Source organism: Salminus brasiliensis, chromosome 1 (assembly GCF_030463535.1).
Source record: "Salminus brasiliensis chromosome 1, fSalBra1.hap2, whole genome shotgun sequence".
Taxonomy (NCBI): domain Eukaryota; kingdom Metazoa; phylum Chordata; class Actinopteri; order Characiformes; family Bryconidae; genus Salminus; species Salminus brasiliensis.
Window position 1 is genome coordinate 704,044 of NC_132878.1, and position 12,662 is coordinate 716,705.

General features: G+C 46.3%; 1 protein-coding gene across 1 annotated transcript; it reads left to right on the forward strand.

The window, feature by feature from the left end:
- The first annotated feature begins 6,587 nt into the window (after window positions 1-6,587).
- On the forward strand, window positions 6,588-12,100 carry sox19a (SRY-box transcription factor 19a). The gene is made up of 2 exons (XM_072688870.1): window positions 6,588-7,484; window positions 9,930-12,100. Exons 1-2 carry the CDS (start codon window positions 6,808-6,810, stop codon window positions 10,180-10,182), a joined length of 930 nt encoding a protein of 309 aa, XP_072544971.1. The 5' UTR covers window positions 6,588-6,807; the 3' UTR covers window positions 10,183-12,100.
- The last annotated feature ends 562 nt before the right edge of the window (window positions 12,101-12,662 follow it).

The window sequence follows — 12,662 nt, forward strand, 5'->3', positions numbered from 1 at the left end:
ATGTCCAACAGCTACATTTAGTCTGAGGAGGTAAATCACAGCAGAGCTGGATCAGGTTGATAAAGAGAGTAATGTGTATTTATACTGTTTATGGATCATTGTTACATGTATTTGATTGATTTATTAAATCTCTGGTTCCCTTTAACTTTACAGTTAGAGAAATTCTTGAGTGAAGGGCAGTAATTGAATGATGAGAATAATGAGGATTGAGGTCAGATATTTAATAATGTAGATCAGTTCATGTCAGATGTGTGTAAAGCAGGGGATCTAAACCTTACTTTTGAATATATTGATAAAAGCTGTCTACAAGCCTAACTGCAGTTGTAGTTGTAGAGTTACTCCACATGGGGGTGCCCTTGCACCAACTACTCGTTTTACCCTACTGCACTACACATACTACCTCACATGTATTATACATGTGTATTAATTACTTGATACATATACATGTGCACTAATATGCTTCAAATATGACAATTCTATACATGTAATATATATGTACTATACTGAACAAACAAATGATTTAGAACTGTTACAAATTAATTTACATAAGTCAAGTCGAGTGGGTTTTATTGTCATTTCAGCTACATACAGAGAACACAGTGAAACCAAACAACGCTCCTCCAGGACCATGGAGCAACATAGACACAGTGCAGACAGAGGATAATAAATAATTGGGGGTAGTGTGCAAATTCTGCAGTGTGTAATAAATATTGAATCCAGTGAGGTAGTAAAGTTATTAGTGCAAATGCTTCCCATTTTATCGAGAGAGAGAGAGAGAGAGAGAGTGCGTGCATGTAACAGAAAAGACATCAGGTCAGAAGCTGAGTTGAGTTGAGAGGTCTGATGGCTTGGGGGAAGAAGCTGTTGCAGAGTCTGGTCGTGTTGGACCGGATGCTGCGGTACCTTCTTCCTGATGGCAGGAGGTAGATATAACTTTACAACATACACTACACAATACACACTGTATGTTACCTGCTACACAAGTTTACTGCTGCGTCACAGTAACACGTGTCTCTCACAAGCACAGTAAATCCACATTAACCTGCACTGCCCACCCCCTGTTTTAACATGTACAATAATAAAGAAATTATAAAAACACATATTTACTATTTATAAACAGGCATTATATATATTTATACATACACCCACTGTATTAAACATATTTCCCATATACATACACTGAGTGTAATATTATACTATACTGTAAATATACGAAAACACCATCCTCTCTGTGAAGCATGGTGGTGGCAGCATCATGCTATGGGGATGCTTCTCGGCAGCAGGCCCTGGGAGGCTTGTTTAGGTAGAGGGTAAAATAAATGCAGTGATCAGTAAATCCTGGAGGACAGTCTGATTCAGTCGGCAGGAGAACCACCGCTTAGGAGACGGGTTCATTCAGCAGGATGAAGACCTAAAGCCGCAGTGAAAGCCATGCAGAGAAGGTTTAAAGCCAGAGGAATGGAGTAAAGTTACAGTGTCCAGAGATACAAGCCTGAGAGAGGCCTGTCCACACAGATGCACAGAAGGCACTGACTCACAATCGCAATCACTTATTTTACATTATATCTTTTTATTTATTGGACATTTCACATTAAAGAGTTTTTCTGTGATTATATAAATAAATAAATAAACGAAGCATGATTTCATTTATTAAAGCAATAAAAGTGAAAACATTCTAGGGTCCTGTATTAAACTATATGTAAAGTATAAAATATATCCATACTATACTACACCATACTATAGTACACTGTACTGTACTACCCTCTCTTTACCGTGGTTCTGTAATGTTTGGGACAAATGTGTATAAATAAATTTTTGCTGACTTTGGACTTTTATTAAAGGTCATTTTTCTACATTTTAGAGATCATTTGAGACATCAGCCCAACCCTCGACCTACCAAAAGCAGCTGTGTGACCATTATTAGGAGCAAGGATAGAAGTGGTGACCTCAGTGACCCAGAGCCCGAGTTTCCCGCTGCGCTGTTTAAGGTGGAACAGGATTCAGCGAATAAGAGCTGAGCCTCCGCTTTCACTGAGCCAAGACGATTTAGCAACATGCTAACTGGTGGGGTTTAGGCTTTCATCACTTGTTAGCTTCATTAGCCTAAGACTAAAGAGTCAGTGAACACGTCTGGACTGATGGACGACGTGAGGGGTAGGAGTGGGTGGGGTCTGATGAACTATCGCTTTAAAGCTGTGTCCTGCGTGGTGCAGGTGGCCTGTGCTCGGTCGTTGGCTGTGTGTGTGTGTGTGTGTGTGTGTGTGTGTGTGTGTGATGGATGTGCCGGAGTCTGAGGGCCCATTACCATGACAACAGGTTCCGCTGGGTTTCTGAATAAAAGCCTTTTCAGTCCGAGAGTCATTCAAAAGCTTTCACACCCCCCTAAAACCCCCACCCCCACCAAACCCGGCCTCCTCCTCCTTTCTTCTCTCCTCTTCACCCCGCCCCCCAAACCCCTCTCTCTCACCACCACCACCATCCACCTCTCCCCTGTCTCGTCCATCCGTCTTTCTGTTCTTCGCTTTACCCCCCAACTCCCTCCCCTTACCCCCCCTGCACTTCTTCATTTGATAAACAGTGTGCGTGTGTGTGTGTGTGTGTGTGTGTGTGTGTGTGTGAAAGGAAAACAGTGCCCGGGGTGTGTTTGCTATCAGATTGATGCTCAGACCTGCACCACAACATTTCTAGCATTTCTGAGACAGGGCTTTAATCAGCTGCACTGTAAAGTGTGTGTGTGTGTGTGTGTGTGTGTGTGTGTGTGTGTGTTTACACTTCCAGATAACACACAGTGACCGTAGGCCCAGCTTCAACACACCCTACACACCGTCACACGACTAACCACTGTAGTTCGGGTTGGACTGCAGACTGCAGCTGGACTCTTCTGCAGCTTTTCTGCTCCACCTTAAAAGCTCCTGCTAACCTGGGCAGCATTTAGAGTTACTGCTGCCCCGTTTAAGGTGGAACAGAAAATGTGGATAAGAAGCTGCTTAAACAGAACTCAGAGTGTGGAGTGGGTGGAGGACTGTGTCTCCAGACTGACTTCTGTGTTCAGTAGAGTCTAAGATTAGAGGATCTTCTGGAGTCTAGTCTGTATGAACTAGATAAGGGTCTTTCTGAGTGAAGAGCCTCTGCTAAACACCTTCAATATGAATGTAAAATAAGACCTAAATATCTGTTTAAGCATTAACTTTCCTTTAGCTCTTTTGTTTACAATTCTTAATTATTTAATTGTTTTAGACATTATTTACTCTTTCATTTTTGTTTTACTTCTATTTATTATGAATGTATTTTTGCCATTTGACTTATAATTAATGTGGTTTCCATGGTTTGTTTAAATTAGACTGTTCTGTATGTATGGACTCGGCTGTACCGTTGATAAGAGTCACCCTCACTGTGTTTACATAAAGGTTAAAATAATTTATAAGCAGTTTTTAATTCATTCAATAAATTGATAAATAAGATCAACAGTGATCGGGTTGTCTTCTTTATCAGTCAGGGTAAAGCTCTCAGCTTCAGCAGATCTTTCTCAGTAAGTTTCTACTATCAAACTCCAGTCAGGATCAGTCCTTTACTCACAGATCATCATCTGATCTTCTCATTTCCTCCTGTTCAGTCTGATCTTTCTTTAACTCAGATGCTCTTTGTCTGTTTATTAATGAGTTATGAACTCTTATAAACAGCAGAAAGGCTCTTATTGTAAAGCGTTAGTTAATGAGCTCCAAATATGAAGCTCAGCTACATCTCTCAGAGCTCAGACTGTGAGAGTACTCTCTTCATATGTAAATGAGCTGATCAGATGATCATTAGTGAGGAATTAAAGCTCCTGTTGGGGTTCAGCTGTGGTCCGGTATTAACAGAGCTCTACTGAAGCTGACAGCTAGAACACTGACTGACGGAGAACCCATCCACCTGATCTGATTCCGTCCACCAGAACCGACTATGGCCAACTGAACTGAAGTGAATCGTTGTTTTGACACCAGTAATGTGATTCCTCTCACATTATAGCACCTGACACTCACCACAGCTGGATGTGTGTGTGTGTGTGTGGGGGTGTGTGTGGGTGTGTGGTAGGTGTTTGGGGGGTTGGCAATGAAGGTGTGAAGTGACGCTCATAGAAACTAATGTGTGTGAGGTGTTCGGGAGGAGCTGATCACACCTGAGTCTAGATCAGCGGCAGCATCAGCAGGTGGGACAGCACCATGCTAACTGGTGGGGTTTAGGCTCGCTTTCTAGCTTCATTAGCCTGAGACTAAAGAGTCAGTGAACATGTGTAACAGCTGACAGCTAAGAACACTGACCGGTGAAGAACCCATCCACCAGATCTGCTGACCACAACCACCAGCACTAACTGCATCCACCAGATCTGCTGACCACGTCCACCAGCACTAACCACGTCCACCAGCACTGACCAGGTCTAACACCACTGACCCTGCCCACCAGCACTGACCACGTCCACCAGCACTGACCACGTCCACCAGCACTGACCAGGTCCACCAGCACTGACCACATCCACCAGCACTAACCACATCCACCAGCACTGACCAGGTCCAACAGCACTGACCCCGTCCACCAGCACTGACCACGTCCACCAGCACTGACCAGGTCTAACACCACTGACCCTGCCCACCAGCACTGACCACGTCCACCAGCACTGACCACGTCCACCAGCACTGACCAGGTCCACCAGCACTGACCACATCCACCAGCACTAACCACATCCACCAGCACTGACCAGGTCCAACAGCACTGACCCCGTCCACCAGCACTGACCACGTCCACCAGCACTGACCCTGTCCAACAGCACTAACCCCGTCCACCAGCACTGACCAGGCCCACCAGCACTGACCACATCCAACAGCACTGACCCCGTCCACCACAATTCAAGTGAATCGTTGTTTTGACAGCAGTAGTGTAAACTATTGATTCAGTTCAGTTCAGTTCAGTGTGATTCCTCTCACATTATAGCACCTGACACCACCACTCACACTCACCACAGCTGGAGGGGGTGTTCTGCCTGCTTTTTGGAGAGGGGGGGGTGAAGGTGTGAAGTGACACTCTTAGAAACTAATGTGTGTGAGGTGTTCGAGAGGAGCTGATCTGATCACACCTGAGTCTGAGTCATCTGATCTTCTCTGAGAGATGGAGGTATAAATATATATATAATATATATAATTATATAAATGTCATTTTCCTGTGAGGAGAAAGTTCACCCCCACATTTATCACTCCTTCTAATGTGTAGAATCAGAGTCAGGAGCAGAAGATCAGCTGCAGATGATCAGAACATGGTGGAGAGGATGATTCTGGAGGAGTCTGTCTGATCTAAACCTCAGACGTTTAGTCTGGTCTCCTCCTGATGGTGGAAGTGAGGGGTGAAGAAGATCACCATGGCCAGATCCAGAGAGCTCTCTGAGGCCTTCAGAAAGAAGGGTGGAGATGCAGAGGAGTCTGGGAAGGGGTTTTAACAGATCTCAGAACAGTTAGAGATCAGCCGCTGTTCCAACCTCAAGACGAGTCGAGAAGATTCCAACAGTCCTGAAATCTCATCAGGGTAGCAGGTAGATCCCACCACAGCTGGAGTCGAAGCGGCCCAGCGGCACAGTGGTCGACACACGGGGATATTGATGACAGGGTTGTGGGGACAGCCAGGTTCCCCAAGCTGCCACTGTTGGGAGAGCAAAACCCCTCACCCTCTCTGCTCCCTAATACTGGGGTATATAGTGTGTGTGTGTGTGTGTGTGTGTGTGTGTGTGTCCAACTCTAATGCTGAATCTGGGCGTCTCTCTGTCTTTGGGTCTGATTACTGTAGTAATAACGTGTTTGCTGATTTGCATATGCTGTGGTGTTGTTGTTTGTTGGACTGTACTGTAGAGAAACTGACCCACTCTGATCTCTGTACAGTGGAGGTGAAGGGAAGCAGGCGTCGGTCGCCATGACTGAGACACAGATACAGCCCATAATTTACCTCCTACCCAAACCCCCCAGTGCAGCTACACGAGTCTCCTATGGAGGGATGATGAAGATGATGATGATGATGATGATGATGATGATGAAGGTAAAATAGTGAATAGAGAATCTGAACTAATGCAGTTCTCTTTAGGGACTACTTTCTGTAGCTGCACTACACCCTGCAGCATGTATCCCTCCACCACTTTAATGATCTGATTTTAAAAGCAGGTTCTAGAGCCGAACTCTTCTCAGAACTCTGGTAGAACAGTGTCTCAGGCATCAGGCAGCGTCTTCATCACCATTAGGTGAAGAACTTTCTGTGAGGAGCTTTTATTAGAGCTTCAGACGTCTGCTTCCCTTCACCTCCACTGTAGAACCACAGCTCTGACTGGCGGAGCTTATCTAGAACCTTCACTGTAGAACAGCTCCAGTGCTAATTGGTGGGTATAAGCAAACCTAAGACACGTTCCTGCTACACTGGTTGAAGTATCGCTTTAATGTGTGTGTGCTGGCTTTGCAGGTGAGGCCAGAAACTTTTTTCATTTGCAAAGTGACCCCTCCCTCTTTCTGCCCCCACCCCCAGACCTGCCCCCATGAGTGTGTGTGTGAGAGTGGCTCTCTTCACTCTGAGCTGGTGGGGCAGGGAGGCAGAAGCAGCTCTTTCACTCTGGACACCAAGAGGTTCTACTGGAGGAGCACACACACTGATCTCCTCAGACCGGGAATGCTTCGGGAAAGTTTCGGGAACGTTTATAGCCGTTAAACTCCAGGCGGGACTCTTTCCGGGGTGCTCTGACTCTGACGCAGGTCGGATAGAGGATTTATTTAGAAGGTTGTTTTCAGCTCAAAGTTGGTGACCATGTACAGCATGCTGGAGCACGAGATCTCCATGAAAGGCCCAATGTCGGTCCAGCAGCAGCAGCAGCAGCAGCAGCAGGTCGGGCAGGGCAGCGTGATGGTTCCTGGACCTGGAGGAACCCACAGTGGGGTTGGTGGGGTCAGCAAAGCAGCCCTGCACAGCCAACACAAGGCTGCCCCCGACCCTATGGATAAGGTTAAGAGGCCCATGAACGCCTTCATGGTGTGGTCCCGAGGTCAGCGGCGCAAGATGGCCCAGGAGAACCCCAAAATGCACAACTCGGAGATCAGCAAGCGCCTGGGCGCAGAGTGGAAGCTGCTGACGGACACAGAGAAGCGGCCCTTCATCGACGAGGCCAAGCGCCTGCGCGCCCTGCACATGAAGGAGCACCCGGACTACAAGTACAAACCCAGACGCAAGAGCAAACCCACCTTGAAGAAGGAGAACCCAGGGGCCAAGTACCCTCTAGGAGGCGCCGGACTGATGCCCATGCAAGGATCGGGGGGCAGTCCACGGATGGACAGCTACGGCTGGGGTCCGGCCGGTGGGTACGCAGCCATGCAGCCAGAAGCCCTGGGGTACGGCCAGCAGCTCCACCGCTACGAGCTGCAGGGCCTGCAGTACCCCGGTGCCATGGCGACCGCTCAGGGCTACATGAACGGAGGGAACTCATACAGGTAAGGGTCACTAATTAACTTCAGTCCTCATCATAGAGAACCTAGAGAACCACGGCTCCACGCAGTTCTGATGGAGAACGTCTCAGATCCACTTCACTCATCATTCACTCTTGAGACTCTTCTCTGGGTTTAAAGTGATGGTGGTGTTTCACTGCTCTACTGTAGATCACTCCTCTCACTCTGGAGCTGATTTACTGTAGATCACTCCTCTCACTCTGGAGCTGCTTTACTGTAGATCACTCCTCTCACTCTGGAGCTGCTTTACTGTAGATCACTCCTCTCACTCTGGAGCTGCTTTACTGTAGATCACTCCTCTCACTCTGGAGCTGCTCTACTGTAGATCACTCCTCTCACTCTGGAGCTGCTTTACTGTAGATCACTCCTCTCACTCTGGAGCTGCTGCTTTACTGTAGATCACTCCTCTCACTCTGGAGCTGATTTACTGTAGATCACTCCTCTCACTCTGGAGCTGATTTACTGTAGATCACTCCTCTCACTCTGGAGCTGCTTTACTGTAGATCACTCCTCTCACTCTGGAGCTGCTCTACTGTAGATCACTCCTCTCACTCTGGAGCTGCTTTACTGTAGATCACTCCTCTCACTCTGGAGCTGCTTTACTGTAGATCCCTCCTCTCACTCTGGAGCTGCTCTACTGTAGATCACTCCTCTCACTCTGGAGCTGCTTTACTGTAGATCCCTCCTCTCACTCTGGAGCTGCTCTACTGTAGATCACTCCTCTCACTCTGGAGCTGCTTTACTGTAGATCACTCCTCTCAATCTGGAGCTGCTTTACTGTAGATCGCTCCTCTCACTCTGGAGCTGCTTTACTGTAGATCACTCCTCTCAATCTGGAGCTGCTTTACTGTAGATCACTCCTTTCACTCTGGAGCTGCTTTACTGTAGATCACTCCTCTCATTCTGGAGCTGCTTTACTGTAGATCACTCTTCTCACTCTGGAGCTGCTGCTTTACTGTAGATCACTAATCTTACTCTGGAGCTGCTGCTTTACTGTAGATCACTAATCTTACTCTGGAGCAGCTGCTTTACTGTAGATCACTCCTCTCACTCTGGAGATGCTGCTTTACTGTAGATCACTCCTCTCACTCTAGAGCTGCTGCTTTACTGTAGATCACTCCTCTTACTCTGGAGCTGCTTTACTGTAGATCACTCCTCTCACTCTAGAGCTGTTTTACTGTAGATCACTCCTCTCACTTTGGAGCTGCTGCTTTACTGTAGATCACTCCTCTCACTCTAGAGCTGCTGCTTTACTGTAGATCACTCCTTTCACTCTGGAGCTGCTGCTTTACTGTAGATCACTCCTCTCACTCTAGAGCTGCTGCTTTACTGTAGATCACTCCTTTCACTCTGGAGCTGCTGCTTTACTGTAGATCACTCCTCTCACTCTGCAGCTGCTCTACTGTAGATCACTCCTCTCACTCTGGAGCTGCTGCTTTACTGTAGATCACTTCTCTCACTCTGGATCTGCTCTACTGTAGATCACTCCTCTCACTCTGGATCTGCTCTACTGTAGATCACTCCTCTCACTCTGGAGCTGCTTTACTGTAGATCACTCCTCTCACTCTGGAGCTGCTCTACTGTAGATCACTCCTCTCACTCTGGAGCTGCTCTACTGTAGATCACTCCTCTCACTCTGGAGCTGCTCTACTGTAGATCACTCCTCTCACTCTGGAGCTGCTCTACTGTAGATCACTCCAGTACTGCATTGGTCTTTTGGGCTGCTGTTCTTGTTCAGCACTTTTACTATAGGATGGCTTTAGGATACTTTACACGCTTCTGTGACCAACCAGTATGAATTATTCAGTATCCACTATAAATTATGTATCAACTAAGGTATTCATTTTCAACTATGAACACTTCAGCATCTACTGTAAAGTATTTAATATCCACTATGAATTATCTAGTATTAATAATTTAGCACCAACTATAATTTATTCATTATCCACTATGAATTATTTAGTATCTATTAAATGTGTCTATGAAATATGTATTTTATGCACCACTACACACTGTATACTGCACCACTATATACTGATGGCTTAACACACCGCCTGCATGTACTCTACACTGTGTACTGTACCAGTATGTACTGCGTACTGAATAATACACTAGTATGTACTATATACTGCTCCAGAATGTACTGTACACTGTGAACCGCACCAGTTTGACTGCACCAGTATGTATTACATACTGAAAAATTTACCAGTACATAATGTAGTTATGCATACAGCACTAGTATGTACTGTGTACCACATACCACTGGTATCTACTGGTGTATTAGTATCCAGTAGTATCCAGTATGATAACCGGATTCATATTCATACCGGATCCAGTATTCATACCGGATATCAGCCTGTCATTGGTTGGTTCATTACAGTTTTAATGAAACCTCTCTCTCTCTCTCTTTCTCTCTCTCTCTTTCTTTAGCTCCATGTCCTATGGCTCCACCCCCCAGCAGTCGGTGGTGTCCATGGTGAAACCGGACGCAGTGTCTCCGCCCCCATCCACAGTCTCCGCCCCCCAACGCAGCGCTCTACACACTGACCTGCGGGACATGATCAGCATGTACATCCCCAGCCCTGGAGACACACACACCACCGACACACACACACAGAGGGGTTACACCACCAACATCCAGCAGCATTACCTTGCCGGGACCACGCCCCTCACGCACATCTGAGCCACGCCACGCTGACGGGTCACGTGACTTTGTAAGCCCGGACTGATTGGGCCGTCGGCAGAGCAACCGCCTGGCATCGTCACAATCAAGCGTCAATCAAACTCTTCCATCAGCAGTACTGTCGCTAAGGGTGATGCTAACGGCAACATGCTAGGCTGCTAGCACACACACACGACTGGTCATGGCAGAAGGAGGCCTCACACTGATTGGTCAACTGTGGCTTATTTGCATTATTTGTCATTTAAAACAGAGCAAAGCTATCGGCTAACAACGTAAAGCTAAAACGCAATTTTTGCAAAAACATTAAACAAGTAGCTAAACAGCTAACAGGAAGCCGCTGAAGCAGAGAAAGAGTACGCTGCATTTCCGACGGTTCTGCTGTGTTTACACTAAAACAAGGGGCAAAAAATAGTGAGTAAATAAGGTTCTACAATATAATGCACAAGTGATCAAAGGTTCCGTTTCTGGTGAAGATCTTCATAAGGTCCCTAAAGTTAGCGCAAACAGCAACAACAAGCAAGCTAGCTAAGTTAGCCTACATCATACACATATCAAAGCAACGAGCTGACTAGCTCTGTTTACACGCACTGCGACGAGCGACGCGAGGTTACAGCGGGATGAAGCGATGAACTCTTGCTAAGTGTTCCAAAGTTTACAAAGTGCTGAAGCTAACGTGGCTACGATAGGTAAGCTAGGCCTGTTACAGCTAGTTAGCCCAGCTACAGACAGTGGTGTAGCTAGCTCATCACTAAGTAACCCATTCTAAGCTAAAACAGCTGCAAGATTACTGGAGAAGGTTGTGTAACGCTCGGGCTGTGTCCCAATTACGTGCTAGATGCTAATACTAGGTATAGGTATAGACATGCTAATAATAACAGTGAGGGTTTGGCAGGTTAGTACAGTAAATATTCATGTATTGAGGCTTTTTGTACTAACAGGAAGTGATGAAATGTTGCTATGCCAACATACATCACCACTGCACTTTCACTTGTTAGCCTCCATGTTTTAAAATATCTAGTGTTGTGTCCATCGCAACAACCCTTTTATCTACACTACGTCCTGAAACACTAGTTAGTGTTAGTAATCAAGCCAGAACTGGACGCACCCTGACTTAGCTGGCTAATCGCTAAGACGCATGTAAACCTACAGCTTGCACACACAAACCAACCATTTAGCTACATTAGCTACATTAGCTACACTAGCGATGCTAAATCAATTCACAGATAATAAGAGAAACAAACCTGGATGTTTTAATAAGAGAAGATGGTGGAGCCACAGGTTTACCTACACCTTGCACATAACAAACCAATGCTAGCTAGCACAATATGTGGTGGTATTGTTTTTCTTTCCAAGCTATCTAGAACGTACCAGAACACTGTTCTAGACTGTTTCCTAATTCCCTGCTGTGTACTCTGCCACACTATTTATCCCTGTTAGCTAAGGTTAGCCTGTGTTAGCTTGAGTTACACCTGGAAGGTACACTGGAAGGTCAACCAGCACCAGACCAGTATAACCAGTACAGACCAGCACGGAATTCACAACTGAATCTGGTAGCCGAGGGAGTGGGGCTAGGACTGGGTCCAGGTGAACCCCTGCACCTGTGACTGAAGCCTAAGCAGAACTGTAACACTGATGTCCCGGCGGAGGGGTGGGTCTGTGCTCTCCAGAGAGAGACTGAGGCTGGTGCTTGGGCCCGGCGCTGGACTCCTCCGAGGACGTTAGGGAGGACGAGGTGGTTGATTGAATAAGGTTCTTCGTGTGAAGACTAGCGGACGCTGTTTGACTGAGAATTACAGTGATGGGTTTGTTTTCGGGGTTGAGTTAAAGCCCTTACAGTAAGGGTCAGCAATGAGTTCCTGGGACTTTATGAAGAAAAACAAAAAACAAAAAAGTAATAAAGTATTTTATTATTTTTGTACATGTGACCTGTCTGAGTCTTTCTTCTACACTTTACAGGAGCACACTACATGTCCATATGTTTGTGGACACGCCTTCTAATAAATGTTTTATTCAGCTAATTTAAGTTGCATCCAACATCCTGACCTCACTAACACACTTGTCACTGAATACAGTCAAATCCTCACAGCAATGTTCCTCCAGAATCTAGTAGAAAGTCTTCTTCTCTGCACAGTAGAGACAGTTACTCCTACAGAAGCAGGATCAGCTCCTGATTTCAGAAGATACAGTAGCCGCTTTTCCGCTGCAGGGCTAAGCGGTTCTGAGAACGGTTCTGGTGGCTTTCCATACGGACACGGTTCAGCACAGGACGCTTACAAACTGGGCTGAACAGCACAGTCAGCTAATCGTACTTGGGGCCACAGAACCAGTCATGGGGGGCCTACTGAGGTAGGGATCTGCTGATTGGCTCCATATTCACTTCACCTTTGTGCCGCAAGATCCGGGGTCTGTATATTCCCAGTACGGTAACTGGTGGAGAGACTGGGTCTAGTAAGTACAGGAGTAAAGTATGTGTCCCACTT